General features: G+C 38.4%; 1 protein-coding gene across 2 annotated transcripts in view; it reads left to right on the top strand.

Moving 5' to 3' along the window:
• The window catches only part of stk10 (serine/threonine kinase 10), a 98133-nt gene that overhangs the window by 33358 nt on the left and 52101 nt on the right, over nucleotides 1-12674 (top strand). For both annotated transcript variants that reach the window (XM_055643006.1, XM_055643007.1), the window contains exons 3-4: nucleotides 7178-7226; nucleotides 8354-8503. In XM_055643006.1, the coding sequence (XP_055498981.1) occupies nucleotides 7178-7226; nucleotides 8354-8503 (199 nt within the window). The remainder of the gene's footprint in view (nucleotides 1-7177; nucleotides 7227-8353; nucleotides 8504-12674) is intronic.

The raw sequence follows: 12674 nt of genomic DNA on the forward strand, positions 1-12674 counted from the left end.
TACACAACTTTACTAAATACTTAAAATAAAAAACAGAATCAAAAGTAAAAGCATTTCAAGATCTGGCACATTACATGATCTGGGCTTGAGGTGATGTGGAAGAGTTTAAATTATTCAGCTTTCCATGAATGGTCTTTGTAATAACCATGCTTTTAACAAGTCCTCTGGTGTAATTGGAAGTTGCACTAATGTGGCCACCAGAATTGTACATTGTTCTCTGTTTGTAGCCCCAGATAGGTGTCAAGATATTTTATTCTCCAGTTATAGTCAAGGATTGAGAATGCAAAAGATTCCACACCCTCCAAGTAGAGATGTCCCTCCTCATTTCAGTCTTTATGACCAACCCCTTATTTTGAAACTGATCCCCCTGGTTCTTAGCCAAGGCAGATATCTGTAACTGCCAGGATCGAGGCGCAAACTCGCGACCTAGCTCGGGGATTCAAGAATCTCTGAGCTAGGCCGCCTAAGGGCATGTAGCCCCGCTAGGGTGACATGAGTGCGAGAGGTGATTCAATGCTGCAGGCACATTTACAAATTCAGGAATTCATTCAACACACTGCATTTCATACAGACATTTATTCTGCAAGAGAAAACGACATTGAAGACTCAAACCCGCGACCGAGTAACTGCCGGGATCGAGGCGCAAACTCGCGGCCTTGCGGATACGAGCCGAGCACTCTACCACTGAGCCAGCCATTAAAATCTACGCTAAAAAATTTCCATTCCGAAGGCCGACAAATTCTGAATTACGAAAAGTATCTGGTCCCAAGGCTTTCGGATAAAAGGTTGTGCACCTGTACTTATGTTGCTTATCTTTTGCAATTTTTAACACAACAATTTCAACTGTGAACATTAAGTGAGAGTTTAAGCCAGCAAATTAATTCTTAAACATGGAAGATTAGTTGAGCTATGCAGTTTATAAAAAGCAATTTTTAGAGCATGGCATCCTCTTAATTTCCAAAGTAATAAAATAAGTTTGGTTCAGTGGTGATGAAGTGTATTACTCCTGAAATATTAAATTAGTTTCACTTTCCACAGATAAATGTCTGAGCTGCTGAGCAATTCCAGCATTTCCTGTTTTAACTTCAGTTTTTAAATTAAAAAAAATTATCAATCCTTGCTTGACCATCAATAGCTAGAATGATTCTAATTTATCGATATTAGAATTAATAACAAAACCTTGTAGTCATACTTGCATTGTATAAAGACATAATCCCCAAGAATCTAATCTATTGGCAATAAAATTAGTTGCTGGGTTAGTTGTGGACCAATCCATTTTCATATTAAAAGTACATGCACATGTACAAAAAAGTACATGTGACTGGTTCATAGTTCACCTTGATCTCCATTAAACATCTTGTACAGTGAAATTGTCTTTTTGACACATTAGGTTTGTTATTTTGAGAACAAAATCCGACCACTGTCATTTATTTTAATTTTTGGATAGAAAATGAGACCCGAGTATATTTTTCACCCTTCTCCCCCCTCACCACCCCTACACAGTTTTAGGCCAGGAACAAATATTTATGATTTTCCTCAACCCTGATTGTATGGCGGCATCCCTAAATATGGGATGTTGCATGTACTGCTCTGGAAAGACAAGAGATATAAACAAGAAAATGAGTGTGATTAATGAATATAAAATCATTATTGTAAGCCTCCCTTTCTGATGTTGGCTGAGGTATATAATTTACTAATTGTGCAGATTATCTGAAGAAACTGCAGTTAATTTCTGGATATTCGCAAGACAAGACAAGCTTTATACTTTTTTTTTTCCAGTATTCTTGTAAAAAAAATAATACCATATAGAGCTTTGGCATCTAATTTTCCAAAGTCTAGCTGCTCAATAATCTTGTACTGCTTTTGGCAATACTTCAATGTGCTTTCTATTTTAGAACATTTAATCCTTCTATTAAAGTAAAACTATGCAATGCCATGAGGTAGCAAAAAATGTCTTGTACTTGCACAAGGCCTCTGATTTACAGGGCAACAAAACTTAAAGACTGTATCTATATGATTCCAGTACATATCTTCAAGTAATTAAATGCACTTGACTGATGCCTTTGTGACGTGTTATCATGGTTCCTTTCCAGCATCCAGAGGTTGGGTGAATTTAGTTGCATTGGAATGCTGGTAAAAAAGCACAAGCTAGCTAGTAGAAGTGTCCCGACCTGAAAAGTCAACTGTCCATGTTCTCCAGAGAAGCTGCCTGATCCGCTGAGTTAATCCATCATTTTGCCTTTCTTTCCTAGCTAGTACCAGCTGGCTTACATTTATAGTTTATTAGGACATATGTGCTATTGACCCTGCAGGAGATTACAATGCTCTTTTTGATACTGTCCATGTCAAGGAATTCAACAGTTTTTGCTATTTGTGGCTTTTCTGGAAGCTTAATTAATGCCTGTGGGTATGAAACGGAGCCCTTTCTGTGTCTGCTCTAATTTCACTTAGTGCCCAAATAGACGATTGAAGCTCCCGTTGTTTGGTATGAAATTTTGCAACATGAATAATGTAGCATTTTTGAGTTGCATGCTGATAAATCCACAAAAATAAATCTGTAGGAGATTTCTCTTATATTTGGTTTCTCCAGACAAGGATTAGTCGACAATATGAATATGAAACAACACACATGAACTACACTCAAAATGCTTACGTTTATAAAATTATTGCACATCTCAATGTCACACTTGTTGTTGAATATTGATCCAAATATTGATCCAAAAAAAGTTATGCCTTAAATGAAAATAGTGTTATTTTTTTCATTGGTATGGTTTGGGCTTTGTCTGAACAACCCAAAATTAAGCAAACCGATGTTGTGACGATCTATGCTCTAGATTTGGCTGGAGTGTAGGAGGCTGAGGTGTGACCTTATTGAGATGTGCAAGGTCTGAAAGGGGCCTGGATAAAGTGAATGCAGAGCCTTTTCCCAGGTTAGAAGATTCCAAAACTAGATGGCGTAGGCTAACGGTGAGTGGGTGGAGATTTAAGAGGGATGTTGGGGAGCTTTTTCACTCGTTGGGTAGTTCTTATCTGGAATGAGCTGACAAGTGAATCTACAGAAGAGGATATATTTGACTTCTAAAACACATGCGTACAGATATTTGTATAGGAAGGGTTTAGAGGCCAACAAGCCAAATGCCAGCAAATGGGATCAGTTCAGTATGCCAAATTGGTTGGAATGAAAAAGGCAAGTCGAAGGACCTGTTTCTGTTCTGTACAACTGACTATTTCTCGGAAACGTTCACAGCAGCTGGGGAACTATACACTTCAGTGTCTTTAAAAAAAAAAATTCCAAAGGGGTTGTACATGTTACTTGTTTTAATGAATCAGTGAAGGCAGTGAATGCAGGATGGCTCACCACATTTATATTATTACTGTTCATTCCATGATCTCTGTTTTAACTGTAGGTACAGACCTGGTAATTTGATCTTCTCCTGAAGAAGTTTGCAGCTAAAATGTGCATTTGGTCTCTTTACTCTTTTTTAAGTTGTAGGCCTTCAATCAAAATCGATCTATTGCTAGCGTACCTTGAAATTGTCTAGTAACCAACGATTATAAGAGTAAAGACAGAAAATGTTGAAATACTCAGCCTGACAGACAGCATTCTTGCAAAGAGCACCAGTTTGAAAGTTCCAGGCCAAATAATGTCCAACTTTAGCGTGAAACATGAATTTTGTTTTTATTTCCACAAATGCTACTGGTTAAGCTGAATATTCCAGCATTTTAGACTTGCAGTGTGGAAACAGGCCCTTCGGCCCATCAAGTTCACACTGACCAGCGAGTTCACACCCCAGATACTAACACTATCCTACTCACTAGGGACAATTTTTACAATTTTAGCAAAGCCAATTAACCTACAAACCTGTATGTCTTTGGACTGTGGGAGTAAACTGGGTCACCTGGAGAAAATCTGCACTGTCACAGGGAGAACGTACAAACTCGGTACTGACAGCATCAGTATTGAACCTGGATCTCGGGCATTGCAAGGCAGCAACTCTACCGCTGCGCCGCAATGCCGCCCAGTTTTCTGATTTTTATAATGGTTGGTTGTCAGCCAATTTTAAGAGAGCTATAGCAATAGATGGAGTTTGATTCAGAGGCGGCTGAATAGCTCGAACACTTTGATTTTATTTCAGATTTGCTACATCTGCAGCCTTTCTCATTATAAGCAGAAATGCTTGTTTCTTGCTTAGGGACACTTGGCAGCGTTGTCAACATCCTTGATTCAATCTAACCAAGGCTGTTAAAAATACAAAGGTTACCATGTTCATTGGAGTTTTTCCAGTGAAACACAGCTGGGATTGTACTTGAGTTTGCCCTGCACCTTATTCCCATGTTTGTCCGGCTCCAATCAATCACAAAGCCTTGCTGCCATGTTTGTCTCAAAGTGAATAATAACCATGCTTCTGGTGGCAGGCAGTGAGATGCTGTCTTTGATTTCCTTAAGAGTTTGTGTTTTAAAAATAATAATAATAATAAAAAATAATGAGAACACATTTATCTGTGGCACATGAATTGAAAATATTATTTAAAATAAAGGACAAGCAGATAAACTGCTTGCCTTTTTCATTGGATATGTATAGGTGTCCTAAACATGGCAGCAATATAAAAAGCAAAGATAGAAAATACTGAAATGCTCAGCTTGACGGGCAGCATTTTTTGTGGTAAGAGAAACGGAGTTAATGTTCCAGGTCAAAGAACGTCATCTTCAACCTGAAATGTTAATGTTGTTCCTCTTTCCACAAAGTTGCTTGTCAGGTTGTGTATTCTAGCATTTTCTGGTTTTCTTTTTGATAATAGTTGGCTATTTGCATAATAGTTATCTTAAAATTGGGGGGCTCGATACGAAGTGCATCCGGCCTTCAGCTGAGGACGATCCCAAGCTGTCTCTAGATTCTGTGGAGAATTTAAGAACAGGCAAAAAATTAGTGTTTTTTGGACATTGCGATAGGCACTTTTTAAACTATGACTTTTCATAGTGTAAGATACCAGATGGTGATGTATGCCGCCCTGTTTCCTCGAACTTACTGACAAATCCTTAACATAATTAATAAATACGCTTGAGTTATACACTTAAAGTCCTGTCCCACGGTACGAGTTCATTCCAAGAGCTCTCCCGAGTTTAAAAAAATCAAACTCTTCGTAAGCACGGAGAATGAACTTAGCGGGTACGTCGGAGCTCGGATACGTCTCTTAGCGGTTCGTAACGTTAACGGCAGGTGCTCGGGAAGACTCGCTAAAGGCAGGTAAGCACGGGAAGACTTGTGAAGATTTTTCAACATGTTGAAAAATGCCCACGAGAGCCCCGAGTACCGACGAGTGGCCATTACCGTAAATCTCCGAGTTCGAATAAGGGCAAACTCGGGAGAGCTCCTGGAATGAACTCGTACCGTGGGACGGGGGTTTAACCGGACAAAGAAATTCTAGCTTAATTTCAACAAAGTTAAGCTTGTAGGCTAAGAGATGTAAAGACCAGAATTGTGTGAGGACAGAGATTTGTTAGTTATTGCTTGGCCAGTATAGAATAGTTGCTTTAGCTGAACTGCATAGGTTTTAAATTGTAGCCACCAGCTGCAAAATAGTCGTTATTGTCTGTTCCATTAAATGGTGCCTGTCTAATTATAGTTTGTACTTTAATGAGGAATGTTTGATGCGCTAGGACTTGCCTACTGTCATCTGAGACACGAGCCAGGTAAGAACTTGCTTGCTGGAGCCTTTAATCACCCTATTGGTTGGATGCTCAGCAAACTGGGTTGGTGGCTTGACAAGATACTTGCCGTTTAAAGTTCAGTCGCAGTGAACTGAACAGTCGTGCTGTATTTAAAAATTGATTTTCATTAAATGGATCATGATAAATGCGACTGAGTGTTACCATGTGGTGTTTGTGTATTTTGTTTTAATAATGATTCAGACCCGCAGTATGTTCCTTTCACTAGCAGTTCTGATGGCTATAGTGCATTGTCAAAACAGGATATTTGGCGTGCCCTTTTAATATTAGCTGGAAAAATGTTTTTTCAATCAGCCTACAAGTGTGTTCCTGCCCTTTGCCGGTGAGCTGTAAGGCACATCCTCTGAAACCAGGAAGCTTCCTTGGTATGGGAAATGCTTGGTTCTGAACAAAGTTTTTTGTTTTATAGTCTAGTCACTCACTGATTTTTACAGAGCCTGTTGTGCGATTATTGTCATTTCAACAATAAAAAGGAAACATAAACAAAAAAGTAAACTGGAGAAAGAACAAATGTATAATATGTGGCGATTATAACGTAGGATAAATGTGTTGGAAAAGCAACACTTTGTGTTCCCCAAATGTTGTTTAACCTGTGCATTTCTGGTTTTCCTTGGCTTGTTTTTGCTTGCAACCTGTAATGTGGACTTGCTAAAGTTGTTGTTCAGAGAGACTTGTTGGATTAAGATCAACTTTTTTTTTCTGGTATTAAAGATTAAACATACGTACTAGCTTCAGTTTATTGGAAGCCCAATATCTGACATCAAACCATGTATAATGTTGCATGCTTGCATTGCATTCTCTCCTTCAAAGTGATGAGGCTCTGGGCAATTCTTCAGTCCAAGTTCTCAACCAACACTACTTTCTGTATTACTTGTGTTTGTCCTCTAAACTCCAGTGGCATGCCTTGCCGCAATCTGTCACATTAATAAATCCACTTGTTATTTTTCCCTGCACAAATCTGTTTCTTTTAATCGAGGTTCTCTGTCTCTCAAAATTGATGATTGCTCATTCATCATTTATGATTCTGTCTCCTTTTGCTTGTTCACTCGAGTAAAACTTTTCCAAATGTTTGAGGTTTGCATTAATTAAACATTAATATTATCCCATTATCATTGACACCCATTGTTCTTGTTGAAAAGACTGTTTCCAAGTTGTAGAATGCACAGCTGAACATTTCTTAATGTGAAAGTATTTTCTGAATGCATAATAAGTGTGTATCTCCTTCATGGCAAAATGGTCCTGCTTATTGCAAAGGAATGAGTTTTCAACACTGGGCTGATCTTGCACATGGTGATCAATTGGCAAAGCATTAACAGGAGACTAATGCTTTTACAGTGCATGTGCCCTCAATAATTGGGAGTTTGTATTAATTAAAAGACACTGGACAATACAAATATTAAAGTTTGGTCTTGCCAAAATTTTTAATTTGCCATTTTTATCTTTGTATAGATCATGATTGAATTCTGCGCAGGAGGTGCAGTAGACGCAACAATGTTGGGTAGGCTTCCAATTATTTAAATTTGGTGCATATATTTGAAATGTACATTATTTGTAAAATGTGGTATTTCAGTCATTCTAAATTGTGACATCTTCCTAGTCTTCCTTTCTCACCCAATGTCTATTATGGCTGTCTAGATTTTCGGTACAGAATAATTTTATGCAATTTGTTATTTCCACATATCTTTTAGTTTAAAATGAATACCTGTATTTATATTTAATTCTGTCATCTTCAACTATGATTCAACTTTGGCTTTCTTCATAACCAGCCATTGATCGGGAATTTGCATGCGTTCTATTATCAAGTCAGCCGCCCTATTGTAGCTTCTGGGGCACGTGCTTGCAGATAAATCAGGAAAGAGGGTCAATGGTATCCAGGTCCTCCACATGGTGTGCTGATGTGACCTTTGGGTTAATCGGAAACAAATGAATTGATGAGACAAGCTCTTCTGGCTCCAAGTAAAAACCCTGAAAATGTTACAACTTGGTGTGCGAGCTGAAACCAAGTATTTAATTATGTTCTAGGACAAAAGTACTGCTCATTGAGCTGTCCAACCCGAAGTTATTTCAAAAACAATCCCTGCAGTTCAGAATACTATAAAAAAATTATATTCTGTAACTGCCTTTTTTAGTTTTATCTTTGTTTTGTACACGTCTCAATCTCGATTACATTTTGAAAAATGTTTGATATCTTGTCTGAATTCTTCATAATTTATTAATTGAAAGTACAATAAAATACCTAACAATACCACTTTTGACAAGTGCTAATAATGCCCATGTGGTTGATGACTGATAGCAATTGGTGTTGGGAAGGGGTGGAATCCATGGTTGCTGTGTTTTAATAGGCAGTTTTCTTTAGGCAACAGGCAATTAGCAGTACTTTACTGTGGATCAATGTGATGAATTCCTGGCATTGGTATCGTAAGAGCAGATTTTTGAATGGTCTTGTTATAGAGCTGCAGCACAGCTACCCCTCTGCTCTTACTAATCTGGATTTAATTTAGGTTCTGATTGCAGTAGGCCACTACTTGTTGTCATCCCTTTCCCTTCCCACTCGCCCCACAACTTCTATCCTCCTTGTTTGAGGGTGTGATATTCTTGTATGTTGATTGCCATTTTCTTCATCAGAATTGGATCGTGGGTTGACCGAACCACAGATCCGTGTTGTAGCTCGGCAGATGTTGGAAGCTGTAAACTACCTTCACAGCCAGAAAATCATTCATCGGGACTTAAAGGCAGGGAATGTTCTGCTCACTCAAGATGGCAACGTTAAACTAGGTAAGCATTTGCTAATTTAAAATAATAATTAATTGAAAGGACTATGTGCTAATTTGTACGGTCTGAAGGAAAAAAAATAAGTTTGACTAGAAAATGAAGTAAAACATTTTAACTTTCAATAAGGTGCAAATCAAGCAATATTAATTCTGAATAGTTTATAATTCTTTAAGCAGAACTTCCTGTATGTACAATTTGTTGCTAATTTTGGTGACATTTGAAAAAGGAACTACTTATTTGTTGAAAAGAGGGTCTCCATAGAAGTTGCTGCTGTCTATAGGAGTCACTTTCACGTATGCTCCTTCATACAAGTTGTTTTGGAAGTCCGTATGATTACAACATAACTTGGTACCATTGTAGAACTATTTCTAACAAATTCTGAAGTAGTCTTACTCTCTGAGTCTCAGGCAAAATATAATCCAGTAAAACACAAAATTAGATGTTTCTTCCTTCACAAAAGCACAGTAAATGATGACATTTTCAGGATCCCAGAATTATATATTTGAGAAGATATAATTTGTCCCATTGTAACACTTTTTAATAAGTACTGCTTCAAAAATGTTGAGTTTGCTTAGAGGGCACTTTGAACAATACGTTCTATGTCCAATTGGAAGAACAGGGAACATATTAATTTACAAACTGTCCCAACACTTTTGCAGTCACCTCACATAGATCTGTTAAAGGCCTGTCCCATTTGCGCGTCATTTACGCGAAATCATTTGCACGACACGTGCATTACACGCGCATGGCGAGGCATGGTGGCGTAGGCAGTGACGCACGGTAGTGCGTGGCGCCCCAGGATTTTGGGATTCTTAAAATTCTCGCGCGCAACCTACGTGACGTGCAAATGACGCCCAAGTGGGATAGGCCCTTTATTTATAGATTGGCAGTCATACCCAGAGATTAACATACAAATCGAGTACTGAGCAAATTGTACACTTAAGTGTTACCTTTCTATTCACAATTTTAAACAGAGGCCCCCGACTCTGACCTCTTGCATTGACTTAAAAAATCCCATGGCACAATTCTGTCGAGAAACAGGAAAGCTCAGTTGCGAGTCAAAATTTATCCTTCAGCTCGTATTAATAAAACTGGTCATGCTGCTATTTCGAGGAACTCGTTGTGTATAAATTAGATGTCATCGTTCCATTATTAAAACAGTGACAGCAGTTCACAATTACTTCATCAGCTGACCACCATGAGATTATGAATGATTCTACATAAACTCATGTTGTTTTATTGATATTTTATACCCTTGAGTTATTATGCTTTTGAGAATCACTACAAATTTTACATAGAAATTTGTAAATTAACAACACAATCTTGTTGCATGCTTGTCTTCAATTAAACATCTGACAAAATTAGTTCTAATGACCCAAACACTCATGACATTCTAATTTGGGACTTGAAAGCAATGGCAAGAGCTCACTAACATTTTAGCATTCTGTTTTTGCATGAGATGCTTAATTTGTTCAGACATATCATGTGGAAACAGGCTATTTGGCCCACCAAGTCCACACCGACCATGTTCACCATACACTAGTTCTATATTATCCTACACACTAGGGGGAATTCGCAGAAGGCAGTTAACGTATATACCTGCACGCCATTGGAATGTGGGACAAAACTGGGATTCCCAGTCCAAATCTGCACCGACAGCACCCATAGTCAGGATCAAACCCAGGTTTCTGGCACTGAGGCAGCAACTCTACCTACCACTGTACAGAACAAATTTCTAGATCTAGAACAAATTTCCAGTTTAAGTTCAGGCATGTTCTTAGCTGTAACAGCCGCGATTGACTACATGTTGACAAATGTAGCTTTCTGTATTGTGTATTGCTGGAGGTGCAAAGAATGCTGGCGTCGTAGTTGAAATGCAAGTACTAACCAAAATCTTTAAACTGCTGTTACTTAATTGCTGTTATTTACACTAATCGTTGTAGTTTGTACTCCAAGGTTAGTTTCAACATCTTTTCGCTACCACCTTGCCCTGCTTGCCTGTTCCTCTCTAGAAAGCCTGACAAAAAATGTTGTATCTCTCGACTCCTTCTCCCCTGCAGTCTGAAGAAGGGGACCTAAAACATCATCCATTCCTTTTCGCCTGAATTCCTGTGCTGCTGAGTTACTCCAGTATTTTGTATCTATCTTTGGTGTAAACCAACATCTGCAGTTTCTTCCTACACAAAAAATGCTTCACCTTTAACTATTTAGAGTACAAGGCTGACAGTGGAGCCTTTATCAACAAACATTTTATCAGACATCTGAGAATGGCAAACTGGAGCCCTTTTTCTGAAAATGGTCATAAAGGCTGGATAAGTTGCAACTCCCAATTGAGATACAGAGGAAAAAACAAACTGCGGGAGGAACTTAGCAGGTCAGGGCTGTGTCTGTGGAGGAAATGGGTTAATGATGTTTCAGGTCGGGCCCTATCACAGAAAAAAAATTGCCTTTGTTGAAATGGATAAGTTTTTTTGTACAATGAGTGTGATGACCTAGCAAAGTGTGTAAATTGTGTCACGTTGTTAATCAGCTGTTTTTAACTGGACTGTGATTCAGGCCCTTGATGGGCTGCTCCCGTTTCTACATTCCTGAACCAATAAATGTTTACAGGACAACATTGTTGAGAATGAAGAAATATTCCACCAAGCTACCCTGCATTGGCTGAGCCACTGATTACGTTCATTGACTACTTTAAAAGGGAGTTCATCGAACTAGAAGGAAACGATTAAAAAATACCAGTTGCACAAGAAAATGGAGATGTTTTAGTCAGAACGAAAAATGATGGATTCTCAATTCCTATTCAGCAGCATGTGCAGGAAGTACATACGATGGGCATGGACATAATTGAGTTTTTGGATGTTGCAGTTTGTCAGCAGTCGCAATTTAATCGTGTTTGAAGTTAACTTGCCAACTGAAATGAATGCATTAGATAAATATTTCTACCTTTTAACATACTTTGAGAAAGTTTTTTTTAATTATAAATCAATGCTTTATTGGTGAGTTTTTTTTTTAAAAGGTTAATGTAAACTGTTTCACTTTTGGTTGCATTTTTGCCAGCTTTACGCTCTCAAAGTTGAATTGATAACATGAGACTTTTGCAGTTACCAAAAGTGTAAAAACAGCACCACCCAACTTCCCTCTGTCCCTGCCGTGAACTCGGCAACTGAGCCTCAAGTGCACATGACCAGCTCTATTTTTATATTACAAGTCATCTGCTGGGGTTCAAATCTCCAAATTAATTGGCAAGACGTTTTATTTTAAAACACTAATTGTAAATGAAAGGGAATTTAAACCTCGTGGTAATGATAATTAATTTGCACACGAGCTAAATATTATTTGAATCGAAATGCATCCAGGTATAATTTAGGAGAAATCTGTATCCCCCACTTATGTTACTGATCGAGATCGGAACTTAAAGCAAGTAAAGAGGAAGGATCTTGCTACACTGATTTTCTATTCAAGGTGGGAACGCCAATGCCAAGTGTTCAAAATGATAATTTTGTTTCTTTAGGAAGCAACCTTTAAGACATGATTTTACCTTTTTCAAGTTTTACATTTAATGTTAAATGGGTATATGTGACAGCCAGTTGCAAAAATCCTCCAGAGATACGACAAAGAAAAATTGGCCAAGATCATCAAGTGAAATACGAAGATGTTCTTGAAGCTGAGAAGTTAGAAGCAGATTGTGGAGAGGTTTAGAGGATGGTTGTGGCAGTCGGGAGATGCAGGAACGAGATGTGGATCAGTCTGAGTGGATGGTGTGAAATTAAAAGGAGGCCATGTAAGAGAAGATGGTTTCAGGGCGAAAGTACAGAACTCCGGTGGGAGATGAATGTGCAGCCTTGCAACACGCGCAGCATGAGAGACCAAAGTCAAGTCAGCACACATACAGAAGCACTGCATGCTATTTTGTTCTATGATTTTGACATTTTTAGTTTGGCGATACAGCATGGAAACGGGCCCTTTGGCCCACCGAGTCTGTGCCGGCCAGCGATCCCCATACATTAACACTATCTTACACACACTGGTGACAATTTACATTTGTAGAAAGCCAATTAACCTACAAACCTGTACGTCTTTGGATACATTTCTTGCAATTTATCAGCACCTTTTTAACCGTTTTTCCTGCTGTATTCATTATGTTTTGGAAAAAATATATAAATCTTATTTGTGC

The sequence above is a fragment of the Leucoraja erinacea genome, chromosome 11 (genome assembly GCF_028641065.1).
Source record: "Leucoraja erinacea ecotype New England chromosome 11, Leri_hhj_1, whole genome shotgun sequence".
Taxonomy (NCBI): domain Eukaryota; kingdom Metazoa; phylum Chordata; class Chondrichthyes; order Rajiformes; family Rajidae; genus Leucoraja; species Leucoraja erinaceus.